The 13,247-nt window shown below is 42.3% G+C and overlaps 1 protein-coding gene across 13 annotated transcripts in view; it reads right to left on the bottom strand.

Annotated features, from left to right (window-relative positions):
* The window catches only part of LOC106574687 (uncharacterized), an 86,409-nt gene that overhangs the window by 50,809 nt on the left and 22,353 nt on the right, over positions 1-13,247 (bottom strand). For 12 of the 13 annotated variants that reach the window (XM_045697838.1, XM_045697840.1, XM_045697843.1 and 9 more), the window contains exon 1: positions 2,287-2,521. The exons of the other annotated variant lie outside the window; for it this stretch is intronic. In XM_045697838.1, coding sequence (XP_045553794.1) covers positions 2,287-2,353 — 67 coding nt within the window. In that variant the 5' untranslated portion in view covers positions 2,354-2,521. Of the gene's footprint in view, positions 1-2,286; positions 2,522-13,247 lie in introns of those variants that run through there. 13 annotated transcript variants of the gene reach the window in all.

Below are 13,247 nucleotides of genomic sequence, written 5' to 3'. Positions count from 1 at the left end.
ATTCTGCAAACAACGTTTCCACTCTGAGAATGAGAATAGTATATGACTCTAATTAATATGTGCATTAACAGTCATTAATGTAACCAAATGACGAGGGATTAACTAGGCCTACAGAGGCCTAGGACTACAGATGACATATGTAATGGGGAAGTGATAAAAAAATACAATCAAAGGGCAAACAAGTCACACAATGAAACAATGAATGGGCAAGAATTGGTAGGAGACAGCTGAGTGCATTCTGGAGAGAGACATGCCATATCTTCACCACACACCACTTCTCTTCTTCTTGTTGCAAGATAAAAAATTATACTTTAGACACATTACCTTCACACATATTTTATTTGCTTTTCACTGACAGCCACAACTCAATGAGATAGACATTTTTTTTTTTACATTTAACCTTTATTTAACAAGGCAAGAACAAATTCTTATTTACAAAGACGGCCTACCGGAGAAAAGTGGATTAACCAGCAACCTTTCGGTTACTGGCCCAACGCCCTAACCACTAGGCTACCTGCCGCCCCAGACATATTGCCACGCATGCTGCCCAAATTGTGGGATTCCAAAATAGGCTTACACTTATTCACTTGTGATTTGAAACAATCTAGAGCTATTTTTTTTAAAGAAGCTATTGATCCTCTATGGCTAAGTTATGCTCTCTGGTGAAGTATTTTAATGATCCTCTGTGGCTAAGTCATGCTCTCTGGTGAAGTATTTTAATGATCCTCTGTGTCTAAGTTATGCTCTCTGGTGAAGTATTTTAATGATCCTCTGTGGCTAAGTCATGCTCTCTGGTGAAGTATTTTAATGATCCTCTGTTACTAAGTCATGCTCTCTGGTGAAGTATTTTAATGTTCTTATTTAGACAGGAGTAATTATATAACTGTGGCAAAACAATCTGTTCAGGCGTGTGATCAGGTGCCACAAAGAGGGACTTAAGAAAATTAAAATTGGCTCAGAACAGGGCAGCACGGCTGGCCCTTAAATGTACACGGAGAGCTAACATTAATGATATGCATGTCAATCTCTCATGGCTCAAAGTGGAGGAGATTGACTTCATCACTACTTGTTTTTGTAAGAGGTGTTGACAAGCTGAATGCACTGAGCTGTTTTAAACTACTAGCTCACAGCTCAGACACCCATGCATACCCCACAAGACATGCCACCAGAGGTCTCTTCACAGTCCCCTAGTCCAGAACAGACTATGGGGGGCGCACAGTACTACATAGAGCCATGACCACATGGTACACTATTCCACATCAGGTAACTGACGCAAGTAGTAGAATCAGATTTAAAAAAACAGATAAAAATATCCCTTTTGGAACAGCAGGTACCATGAAGAGACACACACACAGGTACAGACACACACATACACACACAAACTCTACACAGATGTACATTGTAATATTGTTGTATGGTGGTATTATACATTTGTATTGTAGATGTGTAGTGGTTTAAAAATGTTATATGATGTACTGTTTTCATGTGTAATGTAAGTGCCTTAATGTGTTTGGACCCCAGGAAGAGTAGCTGCTGCCTTGGCATCCCTAGTAAATACTTTAGGGGAAGCCAGCCTCCTATATCTAGCCTATGGATCTGATGCTGTCTGGACAGAAATAGTATAACATGCCATACTCTTTTGGTCCAGACACAATCAGATACATTGTTTACACATACTGAGACAGAGGGGCGCTGTTTCGCTCGCTTGGATTCTTTATCTGAGATTGATGGGTCTTTCTGTCGGCCTGCGTCTCAGTCAAATAAATGATCAATATTTCAATATTTTATTTGGATGCCCCCCCCCCCCCCTAAGGCTCGCCCATAAGGCCGGGCCTGCCATGATCACGCAGACCCTTCTGTAGGTTTTAGCCTTGGTTATGCCAGGATTCAACATGTGATAACTTCCTAACTTCCTGAACTTGGCTCTGTGTGTAGCTAAGCGGAATTTGAAGGGTGCGGTCCGTAACGTAACCCACATAGACGTCGTTTAAAACCATTCTTCAATAGGAAGAGCGTGTTTAGGCTATGTCCATCACTCCATAATGTCGTTTATGATTTCAGATTGCCATCTTTCTTATTTTCTTTGATATGAATCCCACTCTGCGGCTACAGCGCAGTGTTCATAAGGCACGTGATCTTACATATACCCATTGTTCATGATAATCAAATATTATGATGTGACGTGTAGGCTAGGCTATACAACTAGCACACAATAGCAAACAAGTAGCCTAACAAATATTAGGTAGGCCAAACGCTACGTTCGGCCCGCCAGTCGGTTCAACTTACCTTCGGAGACCACCGTTCGCACCAGATAAAGCCAGAAGCACAATCGGATAAGCGTTAGTTTGGACATATTTGTTAGTTCGTTCGTAAAAGTAAATTCACATGAGATATGCTAAAACACTGTGTGGTTAATAACCTAGCCTACCGAGGCTGTGAAAGTGAAAGTAAAATGTGGATTTTAGTTCCCCCCTCTGCCTTCCTCTGAAGTCATGACCACTTGGTTGAAAATAACGTTCCATTTGACTTGTAAATAATGTTTAATAGTTGAAATACAATCACACTGTACACCAACACATTGTATAATGTTGATATGCTATAATAACTTTAATATAATGTTTTTCTAACCACGTCTGGAATGTTCCTTGCCCATACCTGGTCTCTGGCGCCTCCCTGTGTGTATAATTGGCTTCAATGTACAGAATGATATATTTTATCTAGAATTGATCGGGTCACTGTGCTATAATGTAACCAAAGTTTGCAATATTGTAATATTCAAAGGTAACTTAATAACTATAGTTAATTTAATTTTCCTCCTGTCCACTGAGCCTACTGTATGAGGCATGCACACTAAAACATTCACACAATGAAATATTTTCTGATAAAATAATAAGTTTGTCATCTTGTCAACATTTCATTATAACTCACATTACTCAAAGTTTATAAAAAATTATAGTAGCCTAGGCTAAACATGACAGCCCATACAGGATAATAATATGATACATAATAACCCGTAAGAGATTGAAAAAGAGAGATGAGTTTACTGAAGAGAAACAAACCTTCCCTGTACAGAATCAAAATATTTATCAAACAAACTATATATTCAACAAGTGCTTTTCAACTGGCTTATTCTGGTACAGTGTCTGTAGCTGTACTGGTCTCTGTTGGCACAGGATTTATTTATACTTCCCTGTGAAGTACACAGAGTATCTGAGCTACTGTCTATTGCTGTACATGCTGTATCTGAGCTGGTGTCTACTGGTCCAGAGGGTGCACCTGAACTGTATTTTATTGGAGTAGATAGTGTACCTACATGCTGTGGCTCTGAGACCAGCTGACAATCCTGGACTGCTTCTATCAGGAGTGTTTGTACTGTCTGACACTGACCTAGTGGGTCTCCTCAGACCTGATAGGCCAGGTGTTCCTCTCTCTCTGTCTACCTGACCACTGCTCCTCTGGGTTTCCATTGTATTCAACGCACTTCCTTGTTCTACACCCATCTGATAGCCATGATAGTGTCTTATAGATCAGGGTTTTCCAAATGTTTTCACTCGGGCCCCCCTTGGGTCTTGATGTATGCGAATTCAGGATGGAGGTGTTTGTTTGGGAGGAGTTAGGTTCTTTCACCTCTATCTCTGACGCTCCATATTTGTCCTTTCTCTGTGGGGTTGGTGGAGACCTCTGACCGTCAGTCTGGCTGTTGAGTGTGGCTCTGCTGGATTCATCCTCTTCCTTCCCTTCATCCTGTCTTTTCTCTTCCTTCCCCTCTCCATCTCTTCTACCGTCTTCCTCCCCCTCTCGTCTTCCCTCGTTCTTGTCATCTCCCCCCCGTCTCTGCATCATAATCTCAGACCATTGCCTCATGTGACTCCTGGTCAGATCCATTCCCATAATCCTCTGTCCCTCCCCCACAGTGTATCCTGATTGTGGTTCAGGCTGTATCCATTTCTGGTATCCATCACTGGTATCCATCTCTGGGCTTTGGAGGGGGTCAGATGAGTCCGTGACATAGCCTTCTCCCCTCCCTTACTCTCTTCCTTCACTTCCCTCTCTCTTTCTCCCTCTCCGTTTCCAGATACCTTAGTCAGTGTCCTCACCTGAGATCTAGGCTGGAAGGCATTGGAATTCCGGCCCTGATTCTGGTCATTTCGTTTGAGCAGGCTATTACTCACAACATCACCTGTGTTATCAGTAGATCCTGCCTCATCTAGTAATGGCTGCTTCTCTTCCTCACTCTCTCTGGATATCACAGCCTTGCTGGTGTGGGTAATCTGGTTATACTTAACAATAAAGGGGAAAGGGGAAAGGGGGATACCTAGTCAGTTGTACAACTGAATACATTCAACTGAAATGTGTCTTCCGCAATTAATCGACATCCACGTGTTCGGCGCCCGGAGAACAGTGGGTAAACTACCTTGCTCAGGGGTAGAATGACATAAGGCCCAAGGAGGTGTGGTATATGGCTAGTATACCATGACTAAGGGCTGTTCTTATGAACGACGCAACGCAAACCCCGAGGTGACTTATTTCTATTATAAACTGGTTACCAACGTAATTAAAGCAGTAAAAATAAATGTTTTTTCATACCCGTGGTATACGGTCTGATATAGCATGGCTTTCAGCCAATCAGCATGCAGTTCTTTGTCCTGCTCTGGATATCATTCAACATATCATACCTAGAGAACCAGGGATGTTGGAGCATATTAAAGTCTATTTCAGAAAAACACTTTCACTTTCTTACTTTCAAAATCTGAATATTTTGTTGACCTGGAATCATTCTTTGATCCTGAGATAGCTAGAGAAACAATTGTTGATATGAAAAATACATTTCCATCAAACTTCAAGGAGGAGACTCAAATAATGAAACATTTATGGTAATATTTACAGTAAAGACATGGGCTTACCTTTGGAACACTTCCAGCAGATGAGACAGGCCACTACACATGGGTGAATAGCCAATAGATCAGAAGCCAAGACACCAATCACAGCACCAGCTATTAGGGGGACTATGAAAACATGCAAATACAGAAACATTTGGAGATGGTCAGACAGACAAAAACATATGTTGTTGATGTCGCCCATATCTGCTTATACTATCTCTTGTTTAGCTGTGGCCTTTCAGTCGATGCTGTTGTAGGTCTGTGTCTTCTCACTGACTGGGTTCCTGGCCTCACAGGTGTAGCTGTCTGACTCTGGGGATGTGATGTTGTATTGCTGTCTAGTCTGCTCCTGGCTCCACATCTCCTCCTGGTGGTCAGACCAAGACCAGCAGTACACCACCAGCGGACCCTTAGCACTGCAGTGAACAGTTGCCACGGTGCCGTTCAATTCACAGGTGACGTCAGGTTGTGATACTGGGTCTGTGGATGGAAATGGAGGAGTATGTCACATAGCAGAGAACACGTGGTGGTGCACACTCACTGTACACACACACACACACACTCACTGTACACACACACACACTCACTGTACACACACACACACACACTGTACACACTGTACACACACACACATTGTACACACTCACACACTCTTTCTCTCGCTCTTTCTTTACAATCTGTTTGTGTTCTGTCTTTCTTTCACTCTTTCTCATTCTTTACAATCTGTTTGTGTTCTCTGTTTCTCTCTCTCTTTTAATCTCTATTAGGCTGTGTTTAAAAACAGGTTTTGTTGGAGTTACAGAAAGAAGTCATTGTAAATCCAGGAGAGACAAAGCTGTGAAAAAGTGTTGTGAAGCACACACACACACACACACACACACACACACACACACACACACACACACACACACACACACACACACACACACACACACACACACACACAGCAATACTGCCAGCAAAGGAACCAACATGCACACACACACATACTGTACACATATGCTGTTGAACTGTTTTCATCAATCCACTGATTCTCAGCTCTCCAGTAGCCTGGTCCAGGGTTGTGCCGCTTTCAAAGCCACCATAGGTGTACAGCCCAAAATCCTTGTCCCACTCTGCCGCCTTGTTCAAGCCATGCTTCCATAGGATGCATGTGATGGGGTCAGGTATAGTGGACTTGTCCGGAGTCAACACAAGAAACTCTCCCACTTTTCTGTAGAGCTGTTCATCTGGAACACCAGGCATCATATATGTGAAAGTGAACTAGTTAACACTCTAAATGGGCCTACATAGCCCTATTGACATTGAACGTGATACAGTTGAAGTCGGAAGTTTGCATACACTTAGGTTGGAGTCATTAAAACTCGTTTTTCAACCACTCCACAAATGTCTTGTTAACAAACTATAGTTTTGGCAAGTCGGTTAGGACATCTACTTTGTGCATGACGCAAATAATTTTTCCAACAATTGTTTACAGATTATTTCACTAATAATTCACTGTATCACAATTCCAGTGGGTCAGAAGATTACATACACCAGTTGACTGTGCCTTTTAACAGCTTGGATAATTCCAGAAAATGATGTCATGGCTTTAAGAGCTTCTGATAGGCTAATTGACATCATTTGAGGCAATTGGAGGTGTACCTGTGGATGTATTTCATGGCCTACCTTCAAACTCAGTGCCTCTTTGCTTGACATCATGAGAAAATCAAAAGAAATCAGCCAAGACCTCCGAAAAAATTATAGACCTCCACAAGTCTGGTTCATCCTTGGGAGCAATTTCCAAACGCCTGAAGGTACCACGTTCATCTGTACAAACAATAGTATGCAAGTATAAACACCATAGGACCACGCAGCCATCATACCGCTCAGGAAGGAGATGCGTTCTGTCTCCTAGAGATGAACGTACTTTGGTGTGAAAAGTGCAAATCAATCCCAGAACAGCAGCAAAGGACCTTGTGAAGGTGCTGGAGGAAACAGGTACAAAATTATCTATATCCACAGTAAAACGAGTCCTATATCGACATAACCTGTTTCCTCCATAGCCGCTCAGCAAGGAAGAAGCCACTGCTCCATAACCGCCATAAAAAAGCCAGACTACGGCTGGACATGGGGACAAAGATCCTACTTTTTGGAGAAATGTCCTCTGGTTTGATGAAACAAAAATAGAACTGTTTGGACATAATGACCATTGTTATGTTTGGAGGAAAAAGTTGGAGGCTTGCAAGCCAAAGAACACCATCCCAACCGTGAAGCACGGGGGTGGCAGCATCATGTTGTGGGGGTGCTTTGCTGCAGGAGGGACTGGTGCACTTTACAAAATGATGGCATCATGAGGGAGGGAAATTATGTGGATATATTGACGCAACATCTCAAGACATCAGTCAGGAAGTTAAAGCTTGGTCGCAAATGGGTCTTCCAAATGGACAATGACCCTAAACATACTTCGTAAAGTTGTGGCAAAATGGCTTAAGGACAACAAAGTCAAGGTATTGGAGTGGGTATCACAAAGCCCTTTCCTCAATCCTATAGAAAATTTGTGGGCAGAACTGAAAAAGCGTGTGCGAGCAAGGAGGCCTACAAACCTGACTCGGTTACACTAGCTATGTCAGGAGGAATGGGCCAAAATTCACCCAACTTATTGTGGGTAACTTGTGAAAGGCTACCCAAAATGTTTGACCCAAAGTTCAACAATTTAAAGGCAATGCTACCAAATACTAATTGAGTGTATGTAAACTTCTGACCCACTGGGAATGTGATGAAAGAAATAAAAGCTGAAATAAATCATTCTCTACTATTATTGACATTTCAAATTCTCAAAATAAAGTGGTGATCCTAACTGACCTAAGACAGGGAATTTTTACTAAGATTAAATGTCATGAATTGTGAAAAACTGAGTTTAAATGTAAACTTCCGACTTCAACGGTACATATTGACCATAATAACAGTTGTCAGTTTACATGTATGTGGGAATTATTTTATGTGTGGTTTATGTATAGCCCTTAAATTAAACTGATGCCAAAATAAAGGGGATAAGTGAGGGTTACCATGTACAATTCCAGCTGTTAAAATATCTCTCCTTGCCAATAGAATAGGCCTATAATATGTCATCATTGGGAAGCAGAAGTGGAAACCCCAAGGGTTGGGGAGTAACTGAATACATGTAACCTACCCAACCCTGGAAACCCCCGATTTCTTATGCTAAAGCCATCCCCCGTTTCCGTGAAAAAGACGCTCAAAAGTGATCCTGTTCTTAGAAGTCATTTTGCTGGTTTGTTTGCAGCTACAGACAACAAAACAGTCGTGTAGTATGTTGACTCATTGTGGCTATGTCTTTAGCCTGCCTACCTAGCAGACATGACATGATGTAAAAGTGAAAGTAAAACTTAAACTTGCCTGTTGAGCCACTCGATTGCAAACAATATGTTGGATTTAAAATCAAATCAAATTTTATTGGTCACGTGTTTAGCAGATGTTATTGCGGGTGTAACGAAATGCTTGTGTTTCTAGCTCCAACAGTGCAGTAATATCTAACAAGTAATATCTAACAATTTCACAACTTATACTAATACACACAAATCTAAGAAAAGGAACGAAATTAGAATATATAAATTAATGGATGAGCAATGTCAGAGCGGCATACACTAAGATAGAGTAGAATAGTATAGAATACAGTATATACATATTAGATGAGTAATGCAAGATATGTAAACATTATTAAAGTGACTAGTGTTCCATTTATTAAAGTGGCCAGTGGTTACAAGTCTATGAATATAGGCAGCATCCTCTATGTGCTAGCGATGGCAATTTAGCAGTCTGATGGCCTTGAGATAGAAGCTGTTTTTGATGCACCTGTACTGACCTCGTCTTCTGGATGATAGCGGGGTGAACAGGCAGTGGCTCGGGTGGTTGAGGTCCTTGATGATCTTTTTGGCTGTCCTGTGACATCAGGTGCTGTAGGTGTCCTGGAGGGCAGGTAGTTTGCCCCCGATGATACGATGGGCAGACCGCACCACCCTCTGGAGAGACCTGCAGTGGCGGGCGGTGCAGTTGCCGTACCGAGTGGTGATAAGCCTGCCAGGAAACTCTCAATTGTGCATCTCTAAAAGCTTGTGAGGGTTTTAGGTGCCAAGCCAAATTTCTTCAGCCTCCTGAGGTTGAAGAGGCGCTGTTGCACCTTCTTCACCACACTGTCTGTGTGGGTGGACCATTTCAGTTTGTCAGGGATGTGTACGCTGAGGAACTTGAAGCTTTCCACCTTCTCCACAGCGGTCCTGTCGATGTAGATAGGGCGGTGCTCCCTCTGCTGTTTCCTGAAGTCCACGATCATCTCCTTTGTTTTGTTGACACTGAGTGAGATTTAATTTTCCTGGCACTACACTCCCAGAGCCCTCACCTCCTCTCTGTAGGCAGTCTCGTCATTGTTGGTAATCAAGCCCACTACTGTTGTGTCATCTGCAAACTTGAGGATTGAGTTGGAGGCGTGCATGGCCACACAGTCATGGGTGAACAGGGAGTACAGAGGGGCTGAGCACGCACCCTTGTGGGGCCCCATATTGAGGATCAGCCAAGTGCAGGGGTTGTTTCCTACCATCACCACCTGGGGGCAGCCCGTCAGGAAGTCCAGGACCCAGTTGCACAGGACGGGGTTCAGAACCAGGGCCTCAAGCTTAATGATGAGCTTGGAGGGTACTATGGTGTTGAATGCTGAGATATAGTCAATGAACAGCATTCTTACATAGTTATTCCTTTTGTCCAGATGGGATAGGGCAGTGTGCAGTGTGATGGTGATTGCATCGTCTGTGGATCTATTGTGGCGATAAGCAAATTGAAGTGGGTCTAGGGTGACAGGTAAAGTGGAGGTGATATGATCCTTGACTAGTCTCTCAAAGCACTTCATGATGACAGAAGTAAGTGCTACTGGGCGATAGTCATTTAGTTCAGGTAACTGTGCTTTCTTGGGTACAGGAACAATGGTGGCCATCCTGAAGCATGTACGGACAGCAGACTGGGATAGGTAGAGATTGAATATGTCCGTAAACACACCAGCCAGCTGGTCTGCGCATGTTTTGAGGACGCGGCTAGGTTTGCTGTCTGGGCCCGCCGCCTTGCGAGGGTTAACACGCTTAAATGTCTTACTCAGGAGAGCCCACAGACCTTGGTAGCAGGCTGCGTTGGTGGCACTGTGTTACCTTCAAAGAGAGCGAAGAAGGTGTTTAGCTTATCCGGTAGCAAGACATTGGTGTCCACAACGTGGCTGGTTTTCTTTTTGTAGTCCACGATTGTCTGTAGACCCTGCCACATACATCTCGTGTCTGAGCCATTGAATTGCTACTCCACTTTGTCTCTATACTGATGTTTTGCCTGTTTGATTGCCTTTCCAAAGGGAATAGTTGCATTGTTTGTATTCTGCCATATTCCCAGTCACCTTGTTATGGTCAAATGCGGTGGTTCTCGCTTTCAGTTTTGCTTGAATGCTGCCATCTATCCACGATTTCTGGTTAGGGTATGTTTTAATAGTCACAGTGGGTACAAGTCAGTCACTGTATCAGTGTATAGGTCTATATTATTCTCTGAAGCTACCCGGAGCATATCCCAGTCTGCGTGATCAGAACAATCTTAAAGTGTGGATTCCGATTGGTCAGACCAGCGTTGAATAGTCCTTAGCATGGGTACTTCCTGTTTGAGATCTGCCTATAGGAAGGGAGGAGCAAAATAGAGTCGTGGTCAGATTTGCTGAAAGGAGGGTAGGGGAGGGTCTTGAAGGTCTCCCGGAAGTTGGAGTAACAGTGGTTGTGTCTTAGCAACGCGAGTACTACAGTTAATGTGTTGGTAGAATTTCAGCATCCTTTTCCTCAAATTTGCTTTGTTAAAATCCGCAGCTATAATAAATGCAGCCTCAGGATATGTGGTTTCCAGTTTGCAAAAAGTCCAGTGAAGTTCTTTGAGGGCCGTCGTGGTATTGGCTTGAGGGGGAATATACACGGCCCTGACTATAACCGAAGAAAATTATCTTGGGAGAGAATATGGTCGGCATTTGATGGTGAGGTATTGTAGGTCGGGTGAACAAAAGGTCTTGAGTTTCTGTGTGTTATCACAGTTACACCATGAGTCGTTGTTCATGAATAACACACCCCTTCCCTTTTTCTTCCCGGAGAGATATTTATTCCTGTTTGCGTGATGTACTGAGAACCCGTCTGGCTGGATCGACTTAGACAGTATATCCCAAGAGAGCCATGTTTCAGTGAAAAAGAGTATGTTACAATCCCTGATGTCTCTCTGGAAAGATACTCTCGCTCTGAGCTCGTCAACTTTATTATCCAAAGACTGAACAATAGCGAGTAATATACTCGGAAGTGGTGGGTGGTGTGCGCACCTCCTAGGTCGGACTAGAACACCACTCTGAGTACCTCTCCTTCGCCGGCGTTGTTTTGGGTCGGCTTCTGGAATCAGTTCAATTGCCCTGGGGGGTACGAACAAAGGATCCGTTTCGGGAAAGTCATATTCCTGGTATGATGCTGGTAGTGCTGGTGAGTTACCGCCGCTCTGATATCCAGTAGTTCTTCCCGGCTGTATGTAATAACACAAAAACAATTCTGGACTAACAATGTAAGAAATAATACATAAAAAAAATAAAAATACGGCAAAGTTTCCTAAGAGCTGGAAGCGAAGCAGCCCTCTTTTTCGGCGCCATCTTTAGCCTATGACAAAGGTAAAATAACCTAGCTAACGACTTCAAATCAAGAAAATATCTATCAAAGGCTAAACATATGTTTGACAAAGTAATTATGATTAATTTTACTCATGAACTCAGATGAGTCCATACCATACAGTGCAGTTGTTTGGCAACTTCCTGTGCCATATGGTAGGTGGTGCATCTAACCTCCTGCCTGTAGCAGTACTTGTTTATTTCATCACAAAAATTGCCCGCTACATTGTTTTACACAGAATATTTTTAAATTTTTCAAGATAAAATATTTATTACATACATTAATACATCACACACACAATACAGTATACACAGCACATACATATTACAATTAATATAAAACAGGGGGATGTACAACTGCACAAAATTATATTTGCCTGCAGGTTAAATGCACTGTGTTGTGGTACAACATTATTATGTCAATATAATCATACAAACGATAGATTTTTTCCAAAAGATTGATTGACACAAATTGTCATGGAAAAATAATATATTACATTTTGATTGCCAAAGTTGATTGTTAACTACGTGGGAGTATGAAAAGCACGCAGAGCAACAACAACAAAAACCAAAAACCTTCATTTCCCCTCTACTATATGGCCAGATTGCTAGCAAGAATGACAAGAAACTGCCATGTGGGGAATCATAAGTGGCTCGTTTCAGCTCGTTTCATCTTGTTCTTCATAACATGTCTTGTTTTAGAGGTGTTTTGACTCATGTCTACGCTAATATGGCTAAAATTCACTAGCTAGCTAACCAAGAACTGTAAAGATGTATTTGAGAGAAAACAAGTGCTCATTGTGAAAATATATTTATGTTTTCTATAATCATTGGAGACTAAATAAAGCTTACATGTTGTCAGCAATCTAAGCCAATCCAATCTGTTTGCCTCATACTTGTGGATGTGTTGATTTGTTGCTAAACAACCAACCCCGCTATAACGCCAAAACATTATCACCGCATATTGGCTCTGCTTGAACTCCCCTGCCAATGCATTGTTGTTCTTCTCAGACAATCTTTTACAATTATATTTCAACATTTGAGGTAGGCTACATGATCACACCGGTAAAAGATCAGTTGTTGTATTACTTGAGGCACGGCTGAGTGAGCATACATTTAAATTAGCTTTTTTATTTTACTGGGCTGATTTCACTGGTCATCCCCAAAGCCAACACTTCCTTTGGCCACCTTTCCTTCCAGTTCTCTGCTGCCAAAATCACTGAAGCTGGAGACTTATCTCCCTCTCTAACTTTAAGCATCAGCTGTCAGAACAGCTTACCGATCACTGTACCTGTACACAGCCAATCTGTAAATAGCACACCCAACTACCTCATCCCCATATTGTTATTTTTCCTCTTGCTCTTTTGCACCCCAGTATCTTTACTTGCACATCATCATCTTCACATCTCACTTCAGTGTTAATGCTAAATTGTAATTATTTCGCCTCTGTAGCCAATTTATTGCCTTACCTCCCTACTCTTCTACATTTGCACACACTGTACATAGTTTTTTCTATTGTGTTTATTGACTGTACGTTTGTTTATGTGTAACTCTGTGTTGTTGTTTTTGTCGCACAGCTTTGTTTTATCTTGGCCAGGTCACAGTTGTAAATAAGAACTTGTTCTCAACTGGCCTACCTGGTTAAATAAAGGTGAAAT

Source organism: Salmo salar, chromosome ssa16 (genome assembly GCF_905237065.1).
Source record: "Salmo salar chromosome ssa16, Ssal_v3.1, whole genome shotgun sequence".
Taxonomy (NCBI): Eukaryota; Metazoa; Chordata; class Actinopteri; order Salmoniformes; family Salmonidae; genus Salmo; species Salmo salar.
The sequence above is the reverse complement of the archived record's forward strand: the minus strand, read 5'-3'. Positions and strand labels throughout refer to the sequence as shown.